Source organism: Neltuma alba, unplaced genomic scaffold, assembly GCF_004799145.2.
Source record: "Neltuma alba isolate B1F8T4 unplaced genomic scaffold, ASM479914v2 tig00012322_pilon, whole genome shotgun sequence".
NCBI classification, from domain to species: domain Eukaryota; kingdom Viridiplantae; phylum Streptophyta; class Magnoliopsida; order Fabales; family Fabaceae; genus Neltuma; species Neltuma alba.
The window spans coordinates 82,975-96,853 of NW_021636833.1; the positions used below are offsets into that span (position 1 = coordinate 82,975).

The window sequence follows — 13,879 nt, forward strand, 5'->3', positions numbered from 1 at the left end:
CCAGCCTCCACATACTCACAAACGCACAGAGATAGTGTTGTACACTTTCTTTGCTCACATCTGACACGTAAGGATTTTTCTTTCTCAGTTGCTTAAGATAATCATCCCTGGTTTGGTAGATAGTAGTATCAACTGTGTTGTCTGATTTGGTTTGTAGTGAGATTTCTACTGGTCTCAAGTGTCTGAAAGTTCCAGTGTTCACATAAGGATTTAGTTCTTTCTAGCTTTATTAGAATTCAGACACTGTAGTTTTGTTTGGTAGATCAGATTACATAAACTTTGCTTCTTAAGTTATGTAACAGACCTTTGAATTCTGAGATTCTGAAGTCTGAAACCAATGGAACGATTTTTCTTAATTTCCTGGTTGCTGGTAGTCTCACCCTTTGTTTCCTTAATTTGGAACCAACCCAACCCATCAGTATCTTTTGGTTTCTTTCTGTCAGATTCTAAAACCTCCTTTGCTTCATATAAGGATTTTCATTCTCTCCCAGCTAGCTGCTTATCAGAATCTGATGAAATTCAGAAACTTTTGTTGTTCCCATAAAGATTTTCGTTTCCTTCTTACTTGCTCAGAATATGATGAAATCTCAGAAACTTCCATTGCTCTCGTAAGAACTTTCTTTTCCTTCTTCTTAGTTTCTCAAAATCTGGTGAAATCTAAGAAACTTCCATTTCTGACATAAGAATTTTCATTTTCTTCCTAGTTGCTTAGAATCTTAAACCTCTGAAACTTACTTAAGGACCTTCTTTTGAGTCTGAACTCTCTGAAACTTCCATTTCTGACATTAGAATTCTCATTTTGTTCCTAGTTGCTTAGAATCTGAAAACTCTTAAATAAGTACCCTTTTTGAGTTTTAACTCTCGGAAACTTCCATGGCTGACACGAGGATTTTTCAATAGTTTGATAGAAGCATTCATGGAGGAAGAAAGGGAAGGAGATAACAATGGAGGGATCCGGGCGAACAGCAGCCTGAGGATGAGCATAGGGTCAATGAGCAGCAGAAGGAGCTGGGTTACTGCAAGTATGAGAGACACATGGAGTGGCCATGGAGGAGTGTTTGAGAGAAGCATGAGAAGAGAAGATGAAGATGAAGAAGAACTGAAATGGGCAGCCATAGAAAGGCTTCCAACATTTGAGAGAATAAGAACAGGCATGATGAAGAAGGAGAAGAAGAAGGAGCTTCGGGTTCTTGAGGATTTTGGAACTGTGGATTATGAACAGGTTGATGTCACCAAGCTTGGGATACAGGAAAAGAGGCATCTCTTGGACTGTATTCTGCAGAATATTGAAGAAGATAATCTCAAGTTCTTGCAGAGGCTCAGAAACAGGATTGATAAGTAAGTTTACCTCTTTCTTATTTTTCTGCTTGGAAATGCAAATCTGTTCATCTCAAGTTTGATTCTTGCTTTAGATTAGAAGGGAGAAAAACATTAAATTAATCGGAGTTCGCTGCTCAGGTAGGATTGGATGGGGAAGAATAATGGAAGAAAATGAAAGCCAATAATATATATTTTAATTTTAACATCTATTATTAAGTTGAGGGATACTCTTATTTGGAATGCGTTTGAATAAAAAAAGATGAAGGAGAGAGGAAAGTGAAAAATTACAATTTTTGATGATTTTTGTTGTTTAAATTTGGATATATATATAGTATAATTTTACAATATAGTTGGGTTGGAAATATTACTATAGACCTTAAGATTCTAGTTCATCTTCCTTTTCGTCTTTTTCTCTCAATCCAAATGTAAAGAAAATTCACTCTGGGACAAAGCTTGAAGACATGTGGATCATAATTTTCCTTCTTTTTTCACTTTATTTTAAAATCTAACACAAAACTAACAGTGGACGGTGTAACTTGCAAAACATACTCCCTCTCTTTTAACAAAATATTCTTTTTGGAGTTTTAATTAATTTTCAAAATATTTGTCGCCTTAGAATATTCAATGAATCCTTTCACGATTGTTATACTCATTTACCATTCGCTAATAACAGGTGTAGCATTTGAAACAAAGGTATTTACTACAAGGGCATTTTAATTTAATATTATGAAATTTTGGTATAATCTAGCTTTTGTATTAGGCAAAATGACATAAAAGATTGTGTAAATTACAAAATCTCAACTCAAGAATTATCTTAAAAAATGTCTTGTTGTTTGCCAGTCAATTATTGTGAAAACCTGTTCGAGTATTATAACGAATCGTGATTTGGAGTTTTGTAATTTTCATGGTTTTTATCTGTCATTTTTTCTGACAATTATTTTGAAACAAATAAGAGAATTTGTATGTGCACGTGTAAAATCACAACTTGAAGAAGTACCGGCTATTAAAAAATACTTTTTTGTAAATCAAGACAAATTTATTAATATATTTATTTTATACAATGTAAAATTATTTTTAAAAACAGGGTTTAATTTTCACCTAAACATTGTTGAGTGAAAGAGATTCAATGTCCTTAACTCAAACTCTTAAATTTGAGTTTTATGAATGAAAAATTATGCTATGAGAACTACTTCTCATTTATATTTCAATCTCACTCAAAATTTAAACTAGTTGATAATATCATATACATCGTTAATTAATATTATCAACTAATGTAAATTCAAGTACTGCTGAACTTTAAATAACTGGTACCATTCTAACATTATTTTAGAAAATTATCTATTGGTCCTAGTGAATATGGGTGTCTCAATTTATACACAGTATAAATAGATTTCAAGGAATTTAATATATACAAATTGAGTTACATCATTTATAAGTCAAATTTGTAGATACTAAGAGGCTATTTGGAAACGATGTAGAAAAAAGTTCTTTTGCATTTTATGGGATAAAATTTTTCTTATATATATTTCAAATTCACTTAAAATAAACTAATCTAAACACCCCTAATCTTTTAGAACTTGTTAGTGTTAAATAAATTTTAATATACCTGCTTGTGTTTAATTTAATTACCTAGGACCTATAGGTAATTTTTCCCATTTCTTTTTCTTTCTGCAATCTTCGAATTTTAATATTTATAAAAGAGCATTAATAATTTGATAAAACGATTTAAATATAAAAATATATGTAGCTTACTTTAGTTCAAATATAGTTTGATTTTACATGGACTAATTTTTCCTTCTCAACAACTTTAAATTTTGGTTTTGTTAAATAGGGTTGGAATAGAGATTCCAAAGATTGAAGTTCGATTTGAGCATTTGTTTGTAGAAGGAGAAGCATATATTGGAACCAGAGCACTTCCCACATTAGTCAATTCTACCCTCAATGCAATGGAGGTATTTTAATTTTATTAATTATTCAACACTAATTATTACAATAATTAATTTAATTAGTTATCTACTCCCTATGGGCTATTTCATCTAGTGGACCATTCTTCATTTGGCCACATAATGTTGACATTTCTTTTCGTTTTTCAATTATTAACTTTGAATCTCATCTAACTACCTTTCTTTCTTTTAATTTGCCCCAACCACTTCAAGTTCTTAATTGCAGACAGCAATTATAGGAGGCAGAAATCAGTTATAAAAAGAAAATAAAATGATATTTATATTTTTTTTTAATGGAAAGATGTAGTTTTTGTGCAGGACAGGAGTATTTAATTGTTGCTGGGCACATATATAACCAAAGACAGAAAATACAGACATGTGCATTAATGTCTGATACAAAGTGAAAATAAAAAATTGCTCCCCTGTATAATCTATTTTTGTCTATTTATATCAATTTACTTGCAGAGAATATTTTTAATTTTGAATATTTTTTAATTGAGGGGATGTAATTTGACTGATTCAATTATCGGATTTAAGTTGTTTAAATTCAAATTCAGACGGCTTAATATTTAGCTTTTACAAACTTACCATTGAAAGATATATTTTTTTAACTGTGTTACTTCTTATGAGACAAAAAAAAAATCAAAATGAAGTAAGTTTAATTTTTTTTTTGGTCACTTGTTTCTCTGGAAAACAAAGAATGAAAATCACAGGATTCAAGTTCATGTGCGTTGTGTTACAAAAGGGGGAAAAGTTCACGTGCTTTGAGTTTTGTGGTACCTAAGTAGGCTACCAAATTCCCCTTGAAGGCAGTTACTCCCATGATCCTTGGACCACAAAATAAAACAAATACTACCTCGATCTTTAATATAAGAGCTAGTTGTCTAGTTTGAACAGATTAATAAAACTAGCTAAGTTAGTTATTTGGAATAAACATATGTTGTCTTTCTTAAAATATCATTGCTAATCATGTAGACATTTAATATGTGCAACAACTACAAGAATTACCTTAAAAAAATGAATAAATATGGGAGATAAAGTGGATTGGAGTTTTTATATTTAGGATCAAATTAAATGTCAAACTAGTTCTTTTATGAAGAGTAGGAGGTAGTACATTAAATTCTTTTCGTTTTTTTTCAAACATCATTTTTCATCTGAAACATACATGTATATTTTCCTTTTTAAATTCCTATGTAGGTCCTTAAGTTAGATAAAAATTGCATTTACTTGAATAAACTAGCTGAAATATCATAAAATTGGAGCCCTCGTGATTCTTGACTTATAAGTCATTGATTGATTAAAAAAAGGCATTGCAATGAACTTAGCTTTAATATGCCTAGAATTGTTTTCCTATATATATATATATATTTATATATTGATGAATTGCTTCTTTCCACTGTTCTTGTTTGAGTAAACAGAATGTTCTGGGATCAATCAAGCTTTTCCCATCCAAGAAAAGGGTTGTCAATATACTTCAAGATGTTAGTGGAATCCTCAAACCTTCAAGGTGATTTTACAGACATCATCTCTATTATGTCACTCTCTAAATTCTTCATATTATTTCTCTCTTTTTTTTTAATATTATTTCAGTTTATATAAATTGTAGCTATTTATTTTTGGATAAGGAAATTTTTTGATCTACTGCTGTTGCTAGTATGTTAGTGAAATCAAATCTCGATTATGAGGTTTCAAAATTTGTGAAACAAGATCTTATGGTAAAATGATATATCCGAATAATTAGTTGCTTAAGAGTTTAATGACACAATGCAATCTATATAGTTGACTTCACTCGGTAGAAAGACTTATTACTGATGTCGAAGTTTTAGGGTTGAAACTTGGCATGATATTTCAGGCCAACCAAAAAAAAAAAAAAAAGCTTGACTTGATATCAAATTATTTAGAAATTATAATATAATAAAATTATTTATGAGCTTTTTGATCAATTAAGCAAAAATTAGTCTCAAAAGTTTCATCAACATTGCAGTATTTTGCTAACTCAGTCCTTATATCACACTTTTTTAGAATGACCTTGCTTCTGGGGCCTCCAGGAGCTGGAAAAACTACACTGCTTCAGGCTCTTGCAAACAAATCAGATAAAGACTTAAGGGTTAGTCATTCTTTTACTCAATTTCAATCACTTGTCCCCCCCCCCCCCCCCCGGGGGAATCATGCTTCTGAGATCCTACTTGAGAGTGATCTGAGGGATTGAATCTTTTAACCATTCAAAAAATCTGTAAAAAGGTAGCTGAACTTTACAATGATTGTGTATATCAATGCAAAATACTCCTAATAATATAATCTTTTAATTCATTAATTATGGCGTCTGTCTTTTTATGACAGACACGGAAATTACTATTTTCTGGTATTGCTGTTCCTAGTACACTCCATATACAGTTGCAAAAATGCATCTTTAATACACGCCGAGTATGTTATTTTGCAACTAGTAGTAGGATAAGCAATTTAGAAGCAAGGAATTGTTAAGTAGACTTAGTGTCCCTTAGTGTACATGAATGCTTTTACATGTCTCTTTGTGGTTGACATGAAGTTTTAGTTTTAGCACTGGACTGATCAAAATCAATCAACAGGTATCAGGAAGAATCACTTACTGTGGTCGTGAATTATCAGAGTTTGTCCCTCAGAGAACATGTGCTTATATAAGCCAACATGATCTTCATCATGGAGAGATGACGGTTAGAGAGACTCTGGACTTTTCTGCGCGTTGTTTGGGAGTTGGAACAAGGTATGAATTGTTGCTGGAATTGTTGAAACGAGAAAAGCAAACCCGAATCAAGCCGGACCCCGAAATAGATGCTTTCATGAAAGCCACTGCAACGGCTGGCCAAGAAACAACTCTTGTTACTGATTACATTCTCAAGGTTTAGTACCTCTATTTCCGTTGATATTTTTCCCCTTATTTTCTTTCACTAAGTCAGTATAGCTTGAGTTCCTGGTTTGTCTAACATATCCATAAAATGAAGACAGATTCTTGGACTGGAAACATGTGCTGATACTTTGGTGGGCGATGAGATGAGAAGGGGCATATCTGGTGGAGAAAGGAAGAGATTAACTACTGGTATAAGAAATAGTGGGCAAAATATACTTTTGGTCTCTTAATTCCATATGAAAATAAGAAATGTCAATTCTTTTTTTTTTTTTTTGGCTTTAGATGTAAATCTGCAAGAAAATCTTTGAATACAAGTTGAAAAATAAAGAACAAAATTAAAACTTGTAACTTCATGCCAGTCTTTCTACATCATTATTGGCTCTAGTTTCATCCCTTTATATTCAAAAACATTGTCAGTGTTCCTCCTATACGTGATTTGTAAGATGACATCAGATAATTTTGGTAGTGATCTCCACAGATATAGGTTTAGGTAAAATGTCAACAACATTTCCAATTGATTGGAAACATTTTGAACGGAAACTTCAGGTAAAAAAGTTGCATAATTAGTCTGGTGAATATTGATTTGCATTATAGAACTACCTATTTTGCTATCTTTCACTTAAATAGTAAGATCAAAATATTGATGCAGGTGAGATGCTGGTTGGGCCTGCAAAAGCTTTCTTTATGGATGAAATTTCAACTGGTTTGGATAGTTCCACAACCTTTCAAATTGTTAGGTCCTTGGGACAGATGGTCCATATCATGGATGTTACAATGTTAATCTCTCTTTTGCAACCTGCACCAGAGACCTACGACCTTTTTGACGACATAATCTTACTTGCAGAAGGCCAAATAGTATATCAAGGCCCACGTGAAAACATTCTCAGTTTCTTTGAAAGTGTTGGTTTCAAATGCCCAGAAAGAAAAGGAATTGCAGACTTCTTACAAGAAGTCACTTCCAAGAAGGACCAAGAGCAATACTGGTTCAGAAGGGACAAACCTTACCAATACGTTAGTGTGCCTGATTTAGTAGACCACTTCAACAAGCACTACATTGGTCAGAAACTCTATGGAGAGCTTCAGATTCCTTATGACCAACAAAAAACTCATCCAGCTGCATTGGTGACAGAGAAGTATGGTGTTTCAAGATGGGAGCTTTTCAAGGCTTGCTTTGCTAGAGAGTGCCTCCTGTTGAAACGAAACTCCTTCATATATATATTCAAGACAACTCAAATTATAATAATGTCTTTGATTGCCTTGACAGTATTTTTGAGAACAGAAATGAAGTATGGAAAACTTGAAGATGGGACAAAATTCTTTGGTGCTTTGTTTTTCAGTCTTATCAATGTCATGTTCAATGGCATGGCGGAACTTGCACTCACCATTTTAAGGCTCCCTGTTTTTTTCAAGCAGAGAGATTTCTTGTTTTACCCTGCATGGGCTTTTGCACTGCCCATTTGGGTCCTTAGAATCCCTCTCTCTTTGATGGAGTCAGGATTATGGGTCGTCCTTACTTATTATACCATTGGATTTGCTCCTTCTGCTAGTAGGTACGTATCAACTGAGATAGAAAAAATTCATGGGTTTCATTTCACATCTTGACATCTTGAGTCAGAGTAGTTCTTGACAAGGTATTAGAATCTTTATGACTAACTTGTCAAGAGATCCATCCATCCATGTCACCTGGTCCTCCACAAAAATGACAGCTTTAATCGCAAATAATTGAGTTAGATCATATTCTTCTGCAATTTTTTTAGTATGATTGTATTTCAAACTATAATAGATGGTGAATATAGAAAAAATATATTTCAGGTTTTTTCGTCAGTTTTTGGCATTCTTTTGCGTGCATCAAATGGGTTTATCCCTTTTCCGCTTCATTGCTGCACTCGGAAGAACACAAATTGTAGCAAACACACTTGGTACCTTCACACTGCTACTTGTTTTTGTCCTTGGTGGTTTCATCGTTGCTAAAGGTAAGCAGGAGTCTGTATTTTTATTTCCACTTCTGCTTTGCTGGTCAAAAAAAGCATGAAATAAAATAAGTTTACCTACCTTCAACTTTAGCTTTTCTGTGAAATGGATATTTATCTGATATCGTAGTTTCTCTAACCAAGTGATAAAAAGTTCCATACTTAAAATTCTTAGGTCTTTATTGAAGAACTTAAACTTTCAAGTGAAATGGTTCTTGACATGGTATGTGAAACTTGGGTTTTTACCTTCACAGATGACATCAAACCGTGGATGATATGGGGCTACTATGCTTCTCCTATGATGTATGGACAAAACGCCATAGTCATAAATGAATTCCTTGACAAAAGATGGAGTGCTGTAAGACACTTTAAATGTGAAGACAAGTATTTCTCTGGCCTTGTGAAATTGCTTTGCTGATAGTTCATTTCTGCATATTTATGCTTTTCCACAGCCTAATATAGACCCAAGAATCCCTGAACCCACTGTTGGAAAGGCTCTTCTCAAGGCTAGAGGGATGTTCACTGAAGAATATTGGTACTGGATCTCTGTTGGTGCTCTTCTAGGCTTTTCTCTACTTTTCAACATTTGTTTCATTGCTGCATTAGCATTCTTGAGTCGTAAGTAACCATATTAATCTGCCTTCTATCGCATTAATACATGACTTCATTTTCGAGACTGGCTTAAAATATCAATTTGCAGCATTTGGAGATTCTAAATCTATTACTGTTGAGGAGGATGTCAAAAGGACAAGCATGACGGGATCATCATCCATTGAAATACAAGAAATGAAAACCACAGGAGATAGCTCAGCTTCAACTAAGAACTTGTTTGAAGGTAATGAATCTCACGTTTGGTTCATTGGTTGTCTTACAGATACATTGCTCGAAAGATTTACACTGTGATTTTTTGCATGTTCCATCCCTTAATGCTTCTGGGGAAGTTTTATCCATTTTGGAAATTGAATCAGTTGCAATTTACGCAAACCTCATATGGCTATAAGATATTCCCTCTTTATTACCAACTGCTGGTAATTATACAGGCATCAACATCCAAGACGGTTCAAATCCTAAAACAGCGGAGAGTGCAACAACTAAGAGGGGAATGGTCTTGCCTTTTCGGCCCCTATCACTTGCTTTTGATCACGTGAATTACTACGTTGATATGCCAACTGTAAATTTCTACACTCTTGTCTTCTTTAATCATCTTCTCAAATTATTATTGACTTTAGATATAATAGAGATAGAGATTCACTCAATAAAAATTATTCACCACTTTTGGCGTTCTTATTTAGTTTATTATTTATGGGCACTTCAAAAGAGGAGTTGTTTCTCATATTAGACATGACACACGCCTTTAAATTGCTAGAGGACATTTCAAATTTTATCACGAGGCTCTGCTCAGGTGGTGCTTTATATCCATATTAGCATTCTCATTAGTTTACTAGTTGGTCCATGTATCTAGGCTAGCTAACTTCCTTTCTTTATGTTCACATTTGTCGCTAAAAGACAATCTAAACTTTAAACTAAGTATAACACAGGCAGTTTGAAAACCATTGGCTGAATTAAGTAATCATGACAAGAAGAGTTTTCTGCTACACACATATTCATATGATAATTGGTGTTTTTGGAATAAAATATGATATTAATGATCCACGATCTTTAATACTTGGCAAGTTTTCCTGTGATAGGAAATGAAGAAGCAAGGAATTGAAGAAAATAGGCTTCAGATTCTACGCAATGTTAGTGGCGCTTTTAGACCTGGAGTTTTAACTGCACTAGTTGGTGTCAGTGGTGCTGGCAAAACTACTTTGATGGATGTTCTTGCGGGAAGAAAAACTGGTGGCTATATAGAAGGAAGCATCAGTATTTCTGGTTTTCCAAAGAACCAAGCAACTTTTGCTCGCATCAGTGGTTATTGTGAACAAAATGATATCCATTCTCCACATGTCACAGTCTATGAATCTCTTATATTTTCTGCTTGGCTGCGTCTTGGTAAGGAGGTGAATAGAGAAACACAGAAGGTATTGCTTTATTCTTACCAGAGGTTATAATAGCATAACTCATGAATTTTCACTTGACAGTGAAAGTATATATTCTATTATTTTATACAACATGCAAGGTTCAACTAATATGTCATGATTTATCAGTGAAAGCAAATGTATAGTGACTACTAACAAATTAAAATTACTTTCTTGCAAATTTGGACATCAACTCCAACACTATGCTTCAATTACTGGTCATGTTCTAGCTAATCTTCACCTCTGTTGCAATTGTTATCAATACGACTATTGTTAGATGGTTTTCTTTCTGTGTTACAGATGTTTGTTGAGGAAGTTATGGAGTTGGTTGAGCTACGTGCAGTGAAAGATTTTCTAGTAGGACTTCCAGGAATAGATGGTTTGTCAACTGAGCAAAGAAAGAGACTCACCATTGCTGTAGAATTGGTTGCCAATCCTTCTATAATCTTCATGGATGAGCCAACATCTGGCCTCGATGCTCGAGCTGCAGCCATTGTTATGCGTACCATTAGAAATACAGTGGACACAGGGAGAACCGTTGTTTGCACAATTCATCAACCAAGCATTGACATATTTGAAGCTTTCGACGAGGTACATGACTTTCAGGTCTAGTTCTGTTGTGTTTGTTATATAAAGCTGGTAATGCAGGCCAACTCCCCGGGTATTATCAATTTGTGGAGCATGTATCATATTTTTAATGATTGTCATGAAGGAACCGTTCTTAATCCATCTCATCTTTCTTTTAGCTGCTTTTGATGAAGAGAGGAGGACAAGTCATATATAGTGGTCCCCTTGGTCGAAATTCTCAGGACTTAATAGAATACTTTGAAGTGAGTATGACTTTTTGACAATGCATATAGTAATTTGTCAATAATAATACAAAATCCACGTGTTTGTTTTGAGTAAAAACCCATGGAGAAACCCTTTTGAAATGTTCAGGTCATTCCATCAGTTCCTAAGATCAAAGATGGAATCAATCCTGCCACGTGGATGTTGGAGATCACTTCTACGGCAGCTGAGTCTCAGCTAGGTGTGGACTTTGCAGAACTGTACTCCAAGTCAGAATTGTATCAGTGAGTAGTAGTAGCCTTTGTGTCCTTTTTTGTACCAGAAATTAGGAACACATTTATACAATTTTTTAATAAATTTTAACGTGTTTAGGAGGAACCAGAAACTTATTAAAGAGCTAAGCACTCCAGCACCAGGAGCAAAGGATCTATACTTCCCAACTAAATACTCCCAGGCATTTGTAACTCAATGCAAAGCTTGCTTCTGGAAACAACACTGGTCTTATTGGAGAAATCCACAGTATAATGCCATCAGGTTGTTCTTGACAATAATTGTTGGCGTCATTTTTGGGCTCATTTTCTGGGACAAAGGCAATGAAACGTAAGTTGTTTTCCTTGATAGTAATGTACTTGTGCAATGGTACCTGTTAATTCTTCATTGCTTGGTCATTAAAACTAATACCATGTTAACATTCTGCATGTTTTGTTGATTAATTGGTATTCTTATAAACTTAGAATTGTATGTGACATCTCTCTCACACCCTTTTTGGATGACATTTCAACAATATGTTTGTTAGACCCTGAATGAGAAATAATTTCAGACTCATGAATAAAGCACATTTTGTCTACAGACAAAGAGAACAAGAACTGTTCAATCTTATGGGTGCTATATTTTCCGCTATTTTCTTCCTTGGAGCCACAAACACTTCTGCTGTCCAACCTGTTGTTGCAATAGAAAGAACAGTTTTCTACCGAGAAAGAGCAGCTGGAATGTACTCAGCTATCCCTTATGCATTTGCTCAGGTAAATTCAACTGATCCTCTTACTGCAAGAAAGAAGGCCAAATTATTTGTGAATGTGCCAAGTTGATCTCAGCAATTCTTGTCTTCTTCAGCTTCTTTATGTCCCTTTGCTTTTTAATGGAGGAAGTTGAAAAGAAATGTACCTTTTCTCTGTGATGATCCCTGATGCTGACAAATTTGATACAATGTGCAAACAATTTCATTGCAGGTAGCTGTAGAGATGATTTATGTGGCAATACAAACTCTTGTTTATAGCCTTATCCTTTTCTCAATGATTGGGTTCACCTGGCATGTTGACAAGTTCTTGTGGTTCTATTACTTTGTCTTCATGTCCTTTGTCTACTTCACACTTTATGGGATGATGACCGTAGCTCTAACACCAAACCACCAAATTGCTGCAATTGTTATGTCCTTCTTTCTCACTTTCTGGAATCTCTTCACTGGTTTCATTATCCCAAGAAAGGTATTTACTTTCTTTCTTCACTTCCATACACTTTCCACACACTAAGGACACCGACTGACTTCCGTTTCAGTATCATAGTGCCTATTGTTCAACTATTCTTTATCTCTTGCCATGATATTTGATCATATATACAATTTTTCAGTAGAAATAGTTCAATACACAGCTGAAAAACAGAACATTCACTTAAATGATGCTCCCTCTGGCCTTGAACATATTTGTTCTTTATATTTGAGACCAGATAAGAATACCGGTATTAGCAGTTTGATGGAAAAGTCTGAATTACTCAATATAATAATGAACATGAGATTGCATGAAGCACAAATTTCGATGAGGTTTTTCGTTTTTGCAGCTCATTCCAATATGGTGGAGGTGGTATTACTGGGCAAGCCCTACAGCTTGGACCGTGTATGGCCTTGTTACTTCCCAAATAGGAGACAAAACTAGTCTTGTAGAAGTTCCTGGATCAGCACCAATATCAGTAAAAGAGTATCTGAAGAAACAGATGGGCTTTGAATATGGTTTCCTGGGTGCTGTTGCTGTTGCTCATGTTGCTTTTGCTGTTGTATTTCTCTTTGTATTTGCTTATGGCATCAAGTTCCTTAACTTCCAAAAACGGTAAAGGAGTTTTAGGGACATGAGAAGTGAACAGAAAAGAAATATTTTTACTCTCTCTCTGTATACTAACTGCTGTCACAAGAAGTGCCATATGCCAAAGGGCATATCCCAGACAAAAAATAATAAAATCAAATAAAATCAAATCAAAGTATATAGAAATTGATCAGCAATTATACATATGCTATTCAATTTCCAAGTTGATCTCTGATGTTGGATTATTTTATTGCCTTTAATCTGTTTGAGAAGTGGTTTATGTGCTTATTCGAACTTCAAAGCACATATATTGAAGTTAAATTAGTTACTGTAAAAAATTTTAAGGTCTAATTACATTTTATTAATTAATTATAATGCCTTTCAGAAACCAGAAGAGGGGGAGGAGCTGTACTAATCCCACTATGACTGATTATAGGCTTTTGTACAGTTCGCGAGTTTGGCCAACTATTCAGCAGCAGTACAAGTTCTCTTGTTTGTTAGTAATTAATGTTCCTTTCAGTCCTGAATGTAAGAACAATTAAAGAATTTGCTTTGTTTTTAAATATAATATTTTAATCTGTTTTGCCCCCAAATTAATTTGTCTTTCCTAAATTCTTTCTATTATTGCACATAATAAAATGGTATCAAGGGAGCATTTTTTCAATACAAACGATTAAAAAGAATATTTTAGAAAAAGTAAATTTTTTTCTCCAAATAACCAACTTAATTAGTTGTTTTAATATTTATAAATTATTTAACTCTTATTATCGAAGGTACTATATATTTATATTTATCAGCTTGAATGTCTCATTTCTAATTTTCAAAACGAAAAAAACCACGGATTGAGATTCCATGGGAATGCCCTTTATCAACCCTACTGAAT

The 13,879-nt window shown here is 34.0% G+C and overlaps 1 protein-coding gene across 4 annotated transcripts in view; it reads left to right on the plus strand.

Annotated features, from left to right (window-relative positions):
• Window positions 1-13,879, plus strand: part of LOC114726017 (pleiotropic drug resistance protein 2) — a 25,507-nt gene continuing 11,628 nt past the window's right edge. The window contains exons 1-21 of one of the 4 annotated variants that reach the window (XM_028912585.1): window positions 1-67; window positions 901-1,338; window positions 3,152-3,272; window positions 4,682-4,770; window positions 5,286-5,370; window positions 5,849-6,139; window positions 6,246-6,336; window positions 6,797-7,697; window positions 7,960-8,120; window positions 8,372-8,475; window positions 8,570-8,735; window positions 8,818-8,952; window positions 9,158-9,288; window positions 9,806-10,138; window positions 10,436-10,726; window positions 10,882-10,965; window positions 11,075-11,208; window positions 11,297-11,524; window positions 11,775-11,946; window positions 12,154-12,408; window positions 12,758-13,086. In XM_028912585.1, the coding sequence (XP_028768418.1) occupies window positions 917-1,338; window positions 3,152-3,272; window positions 4,682-4,770; window positions 5,286-5,370; window positions 5,849-6,139; window positions 6,246-6,336; window positions 6,797-7,697; window positions 7,960-8,120; window positions 8,372-8,475; window positions 8,570-8,735; window positions 8,818-8,952; window positions 9,158-9,288; window positions 9,806-10,138; window positions 10,436-10,726; window positions 10,882-10,965; window positions 11,075-11,208; window positions 11,297-11,524; window positions 11,775-11,946; window positions 12,154-12,408; window positions 12,758-13,027 (4,464 nt within the window). In that variant the 5' untranslated portion in view covers window positions 1-67; window positions 901-916 and the 3' untranslated portion in view covers window positions 13,028-13,086. Of the gene's footprint in view, window positions 68-295; window positions 609-900; window positions 1,339-3,151; window positions 3,273-4,681; window positions 4,771-5,285; window positions 5,371-5,848; window positions 6,140-6,245; window positions 6,337-6,796; window positions 7,698-7,959; window positions 8,121-8,371; window positions 8,476-8,569; window positions 8,736-8,817; window positions 8,953-9,157; window positions 9,289-9,805; window positions 10,139-10,435; window positions 10,727-10,881; window positions 10,966-11,074; window positions 11,209-11,296; window positions 11,525-11,774; window positions 11,947-12,153; window positions 12,409-12,757; window positions 13,257-13,879 lie in introns of those variants that run through there. The other 3 variants (XM_028912582.1, XM_028912583.1, XM_028912584.1) reach the window with 3 other exon arrangements.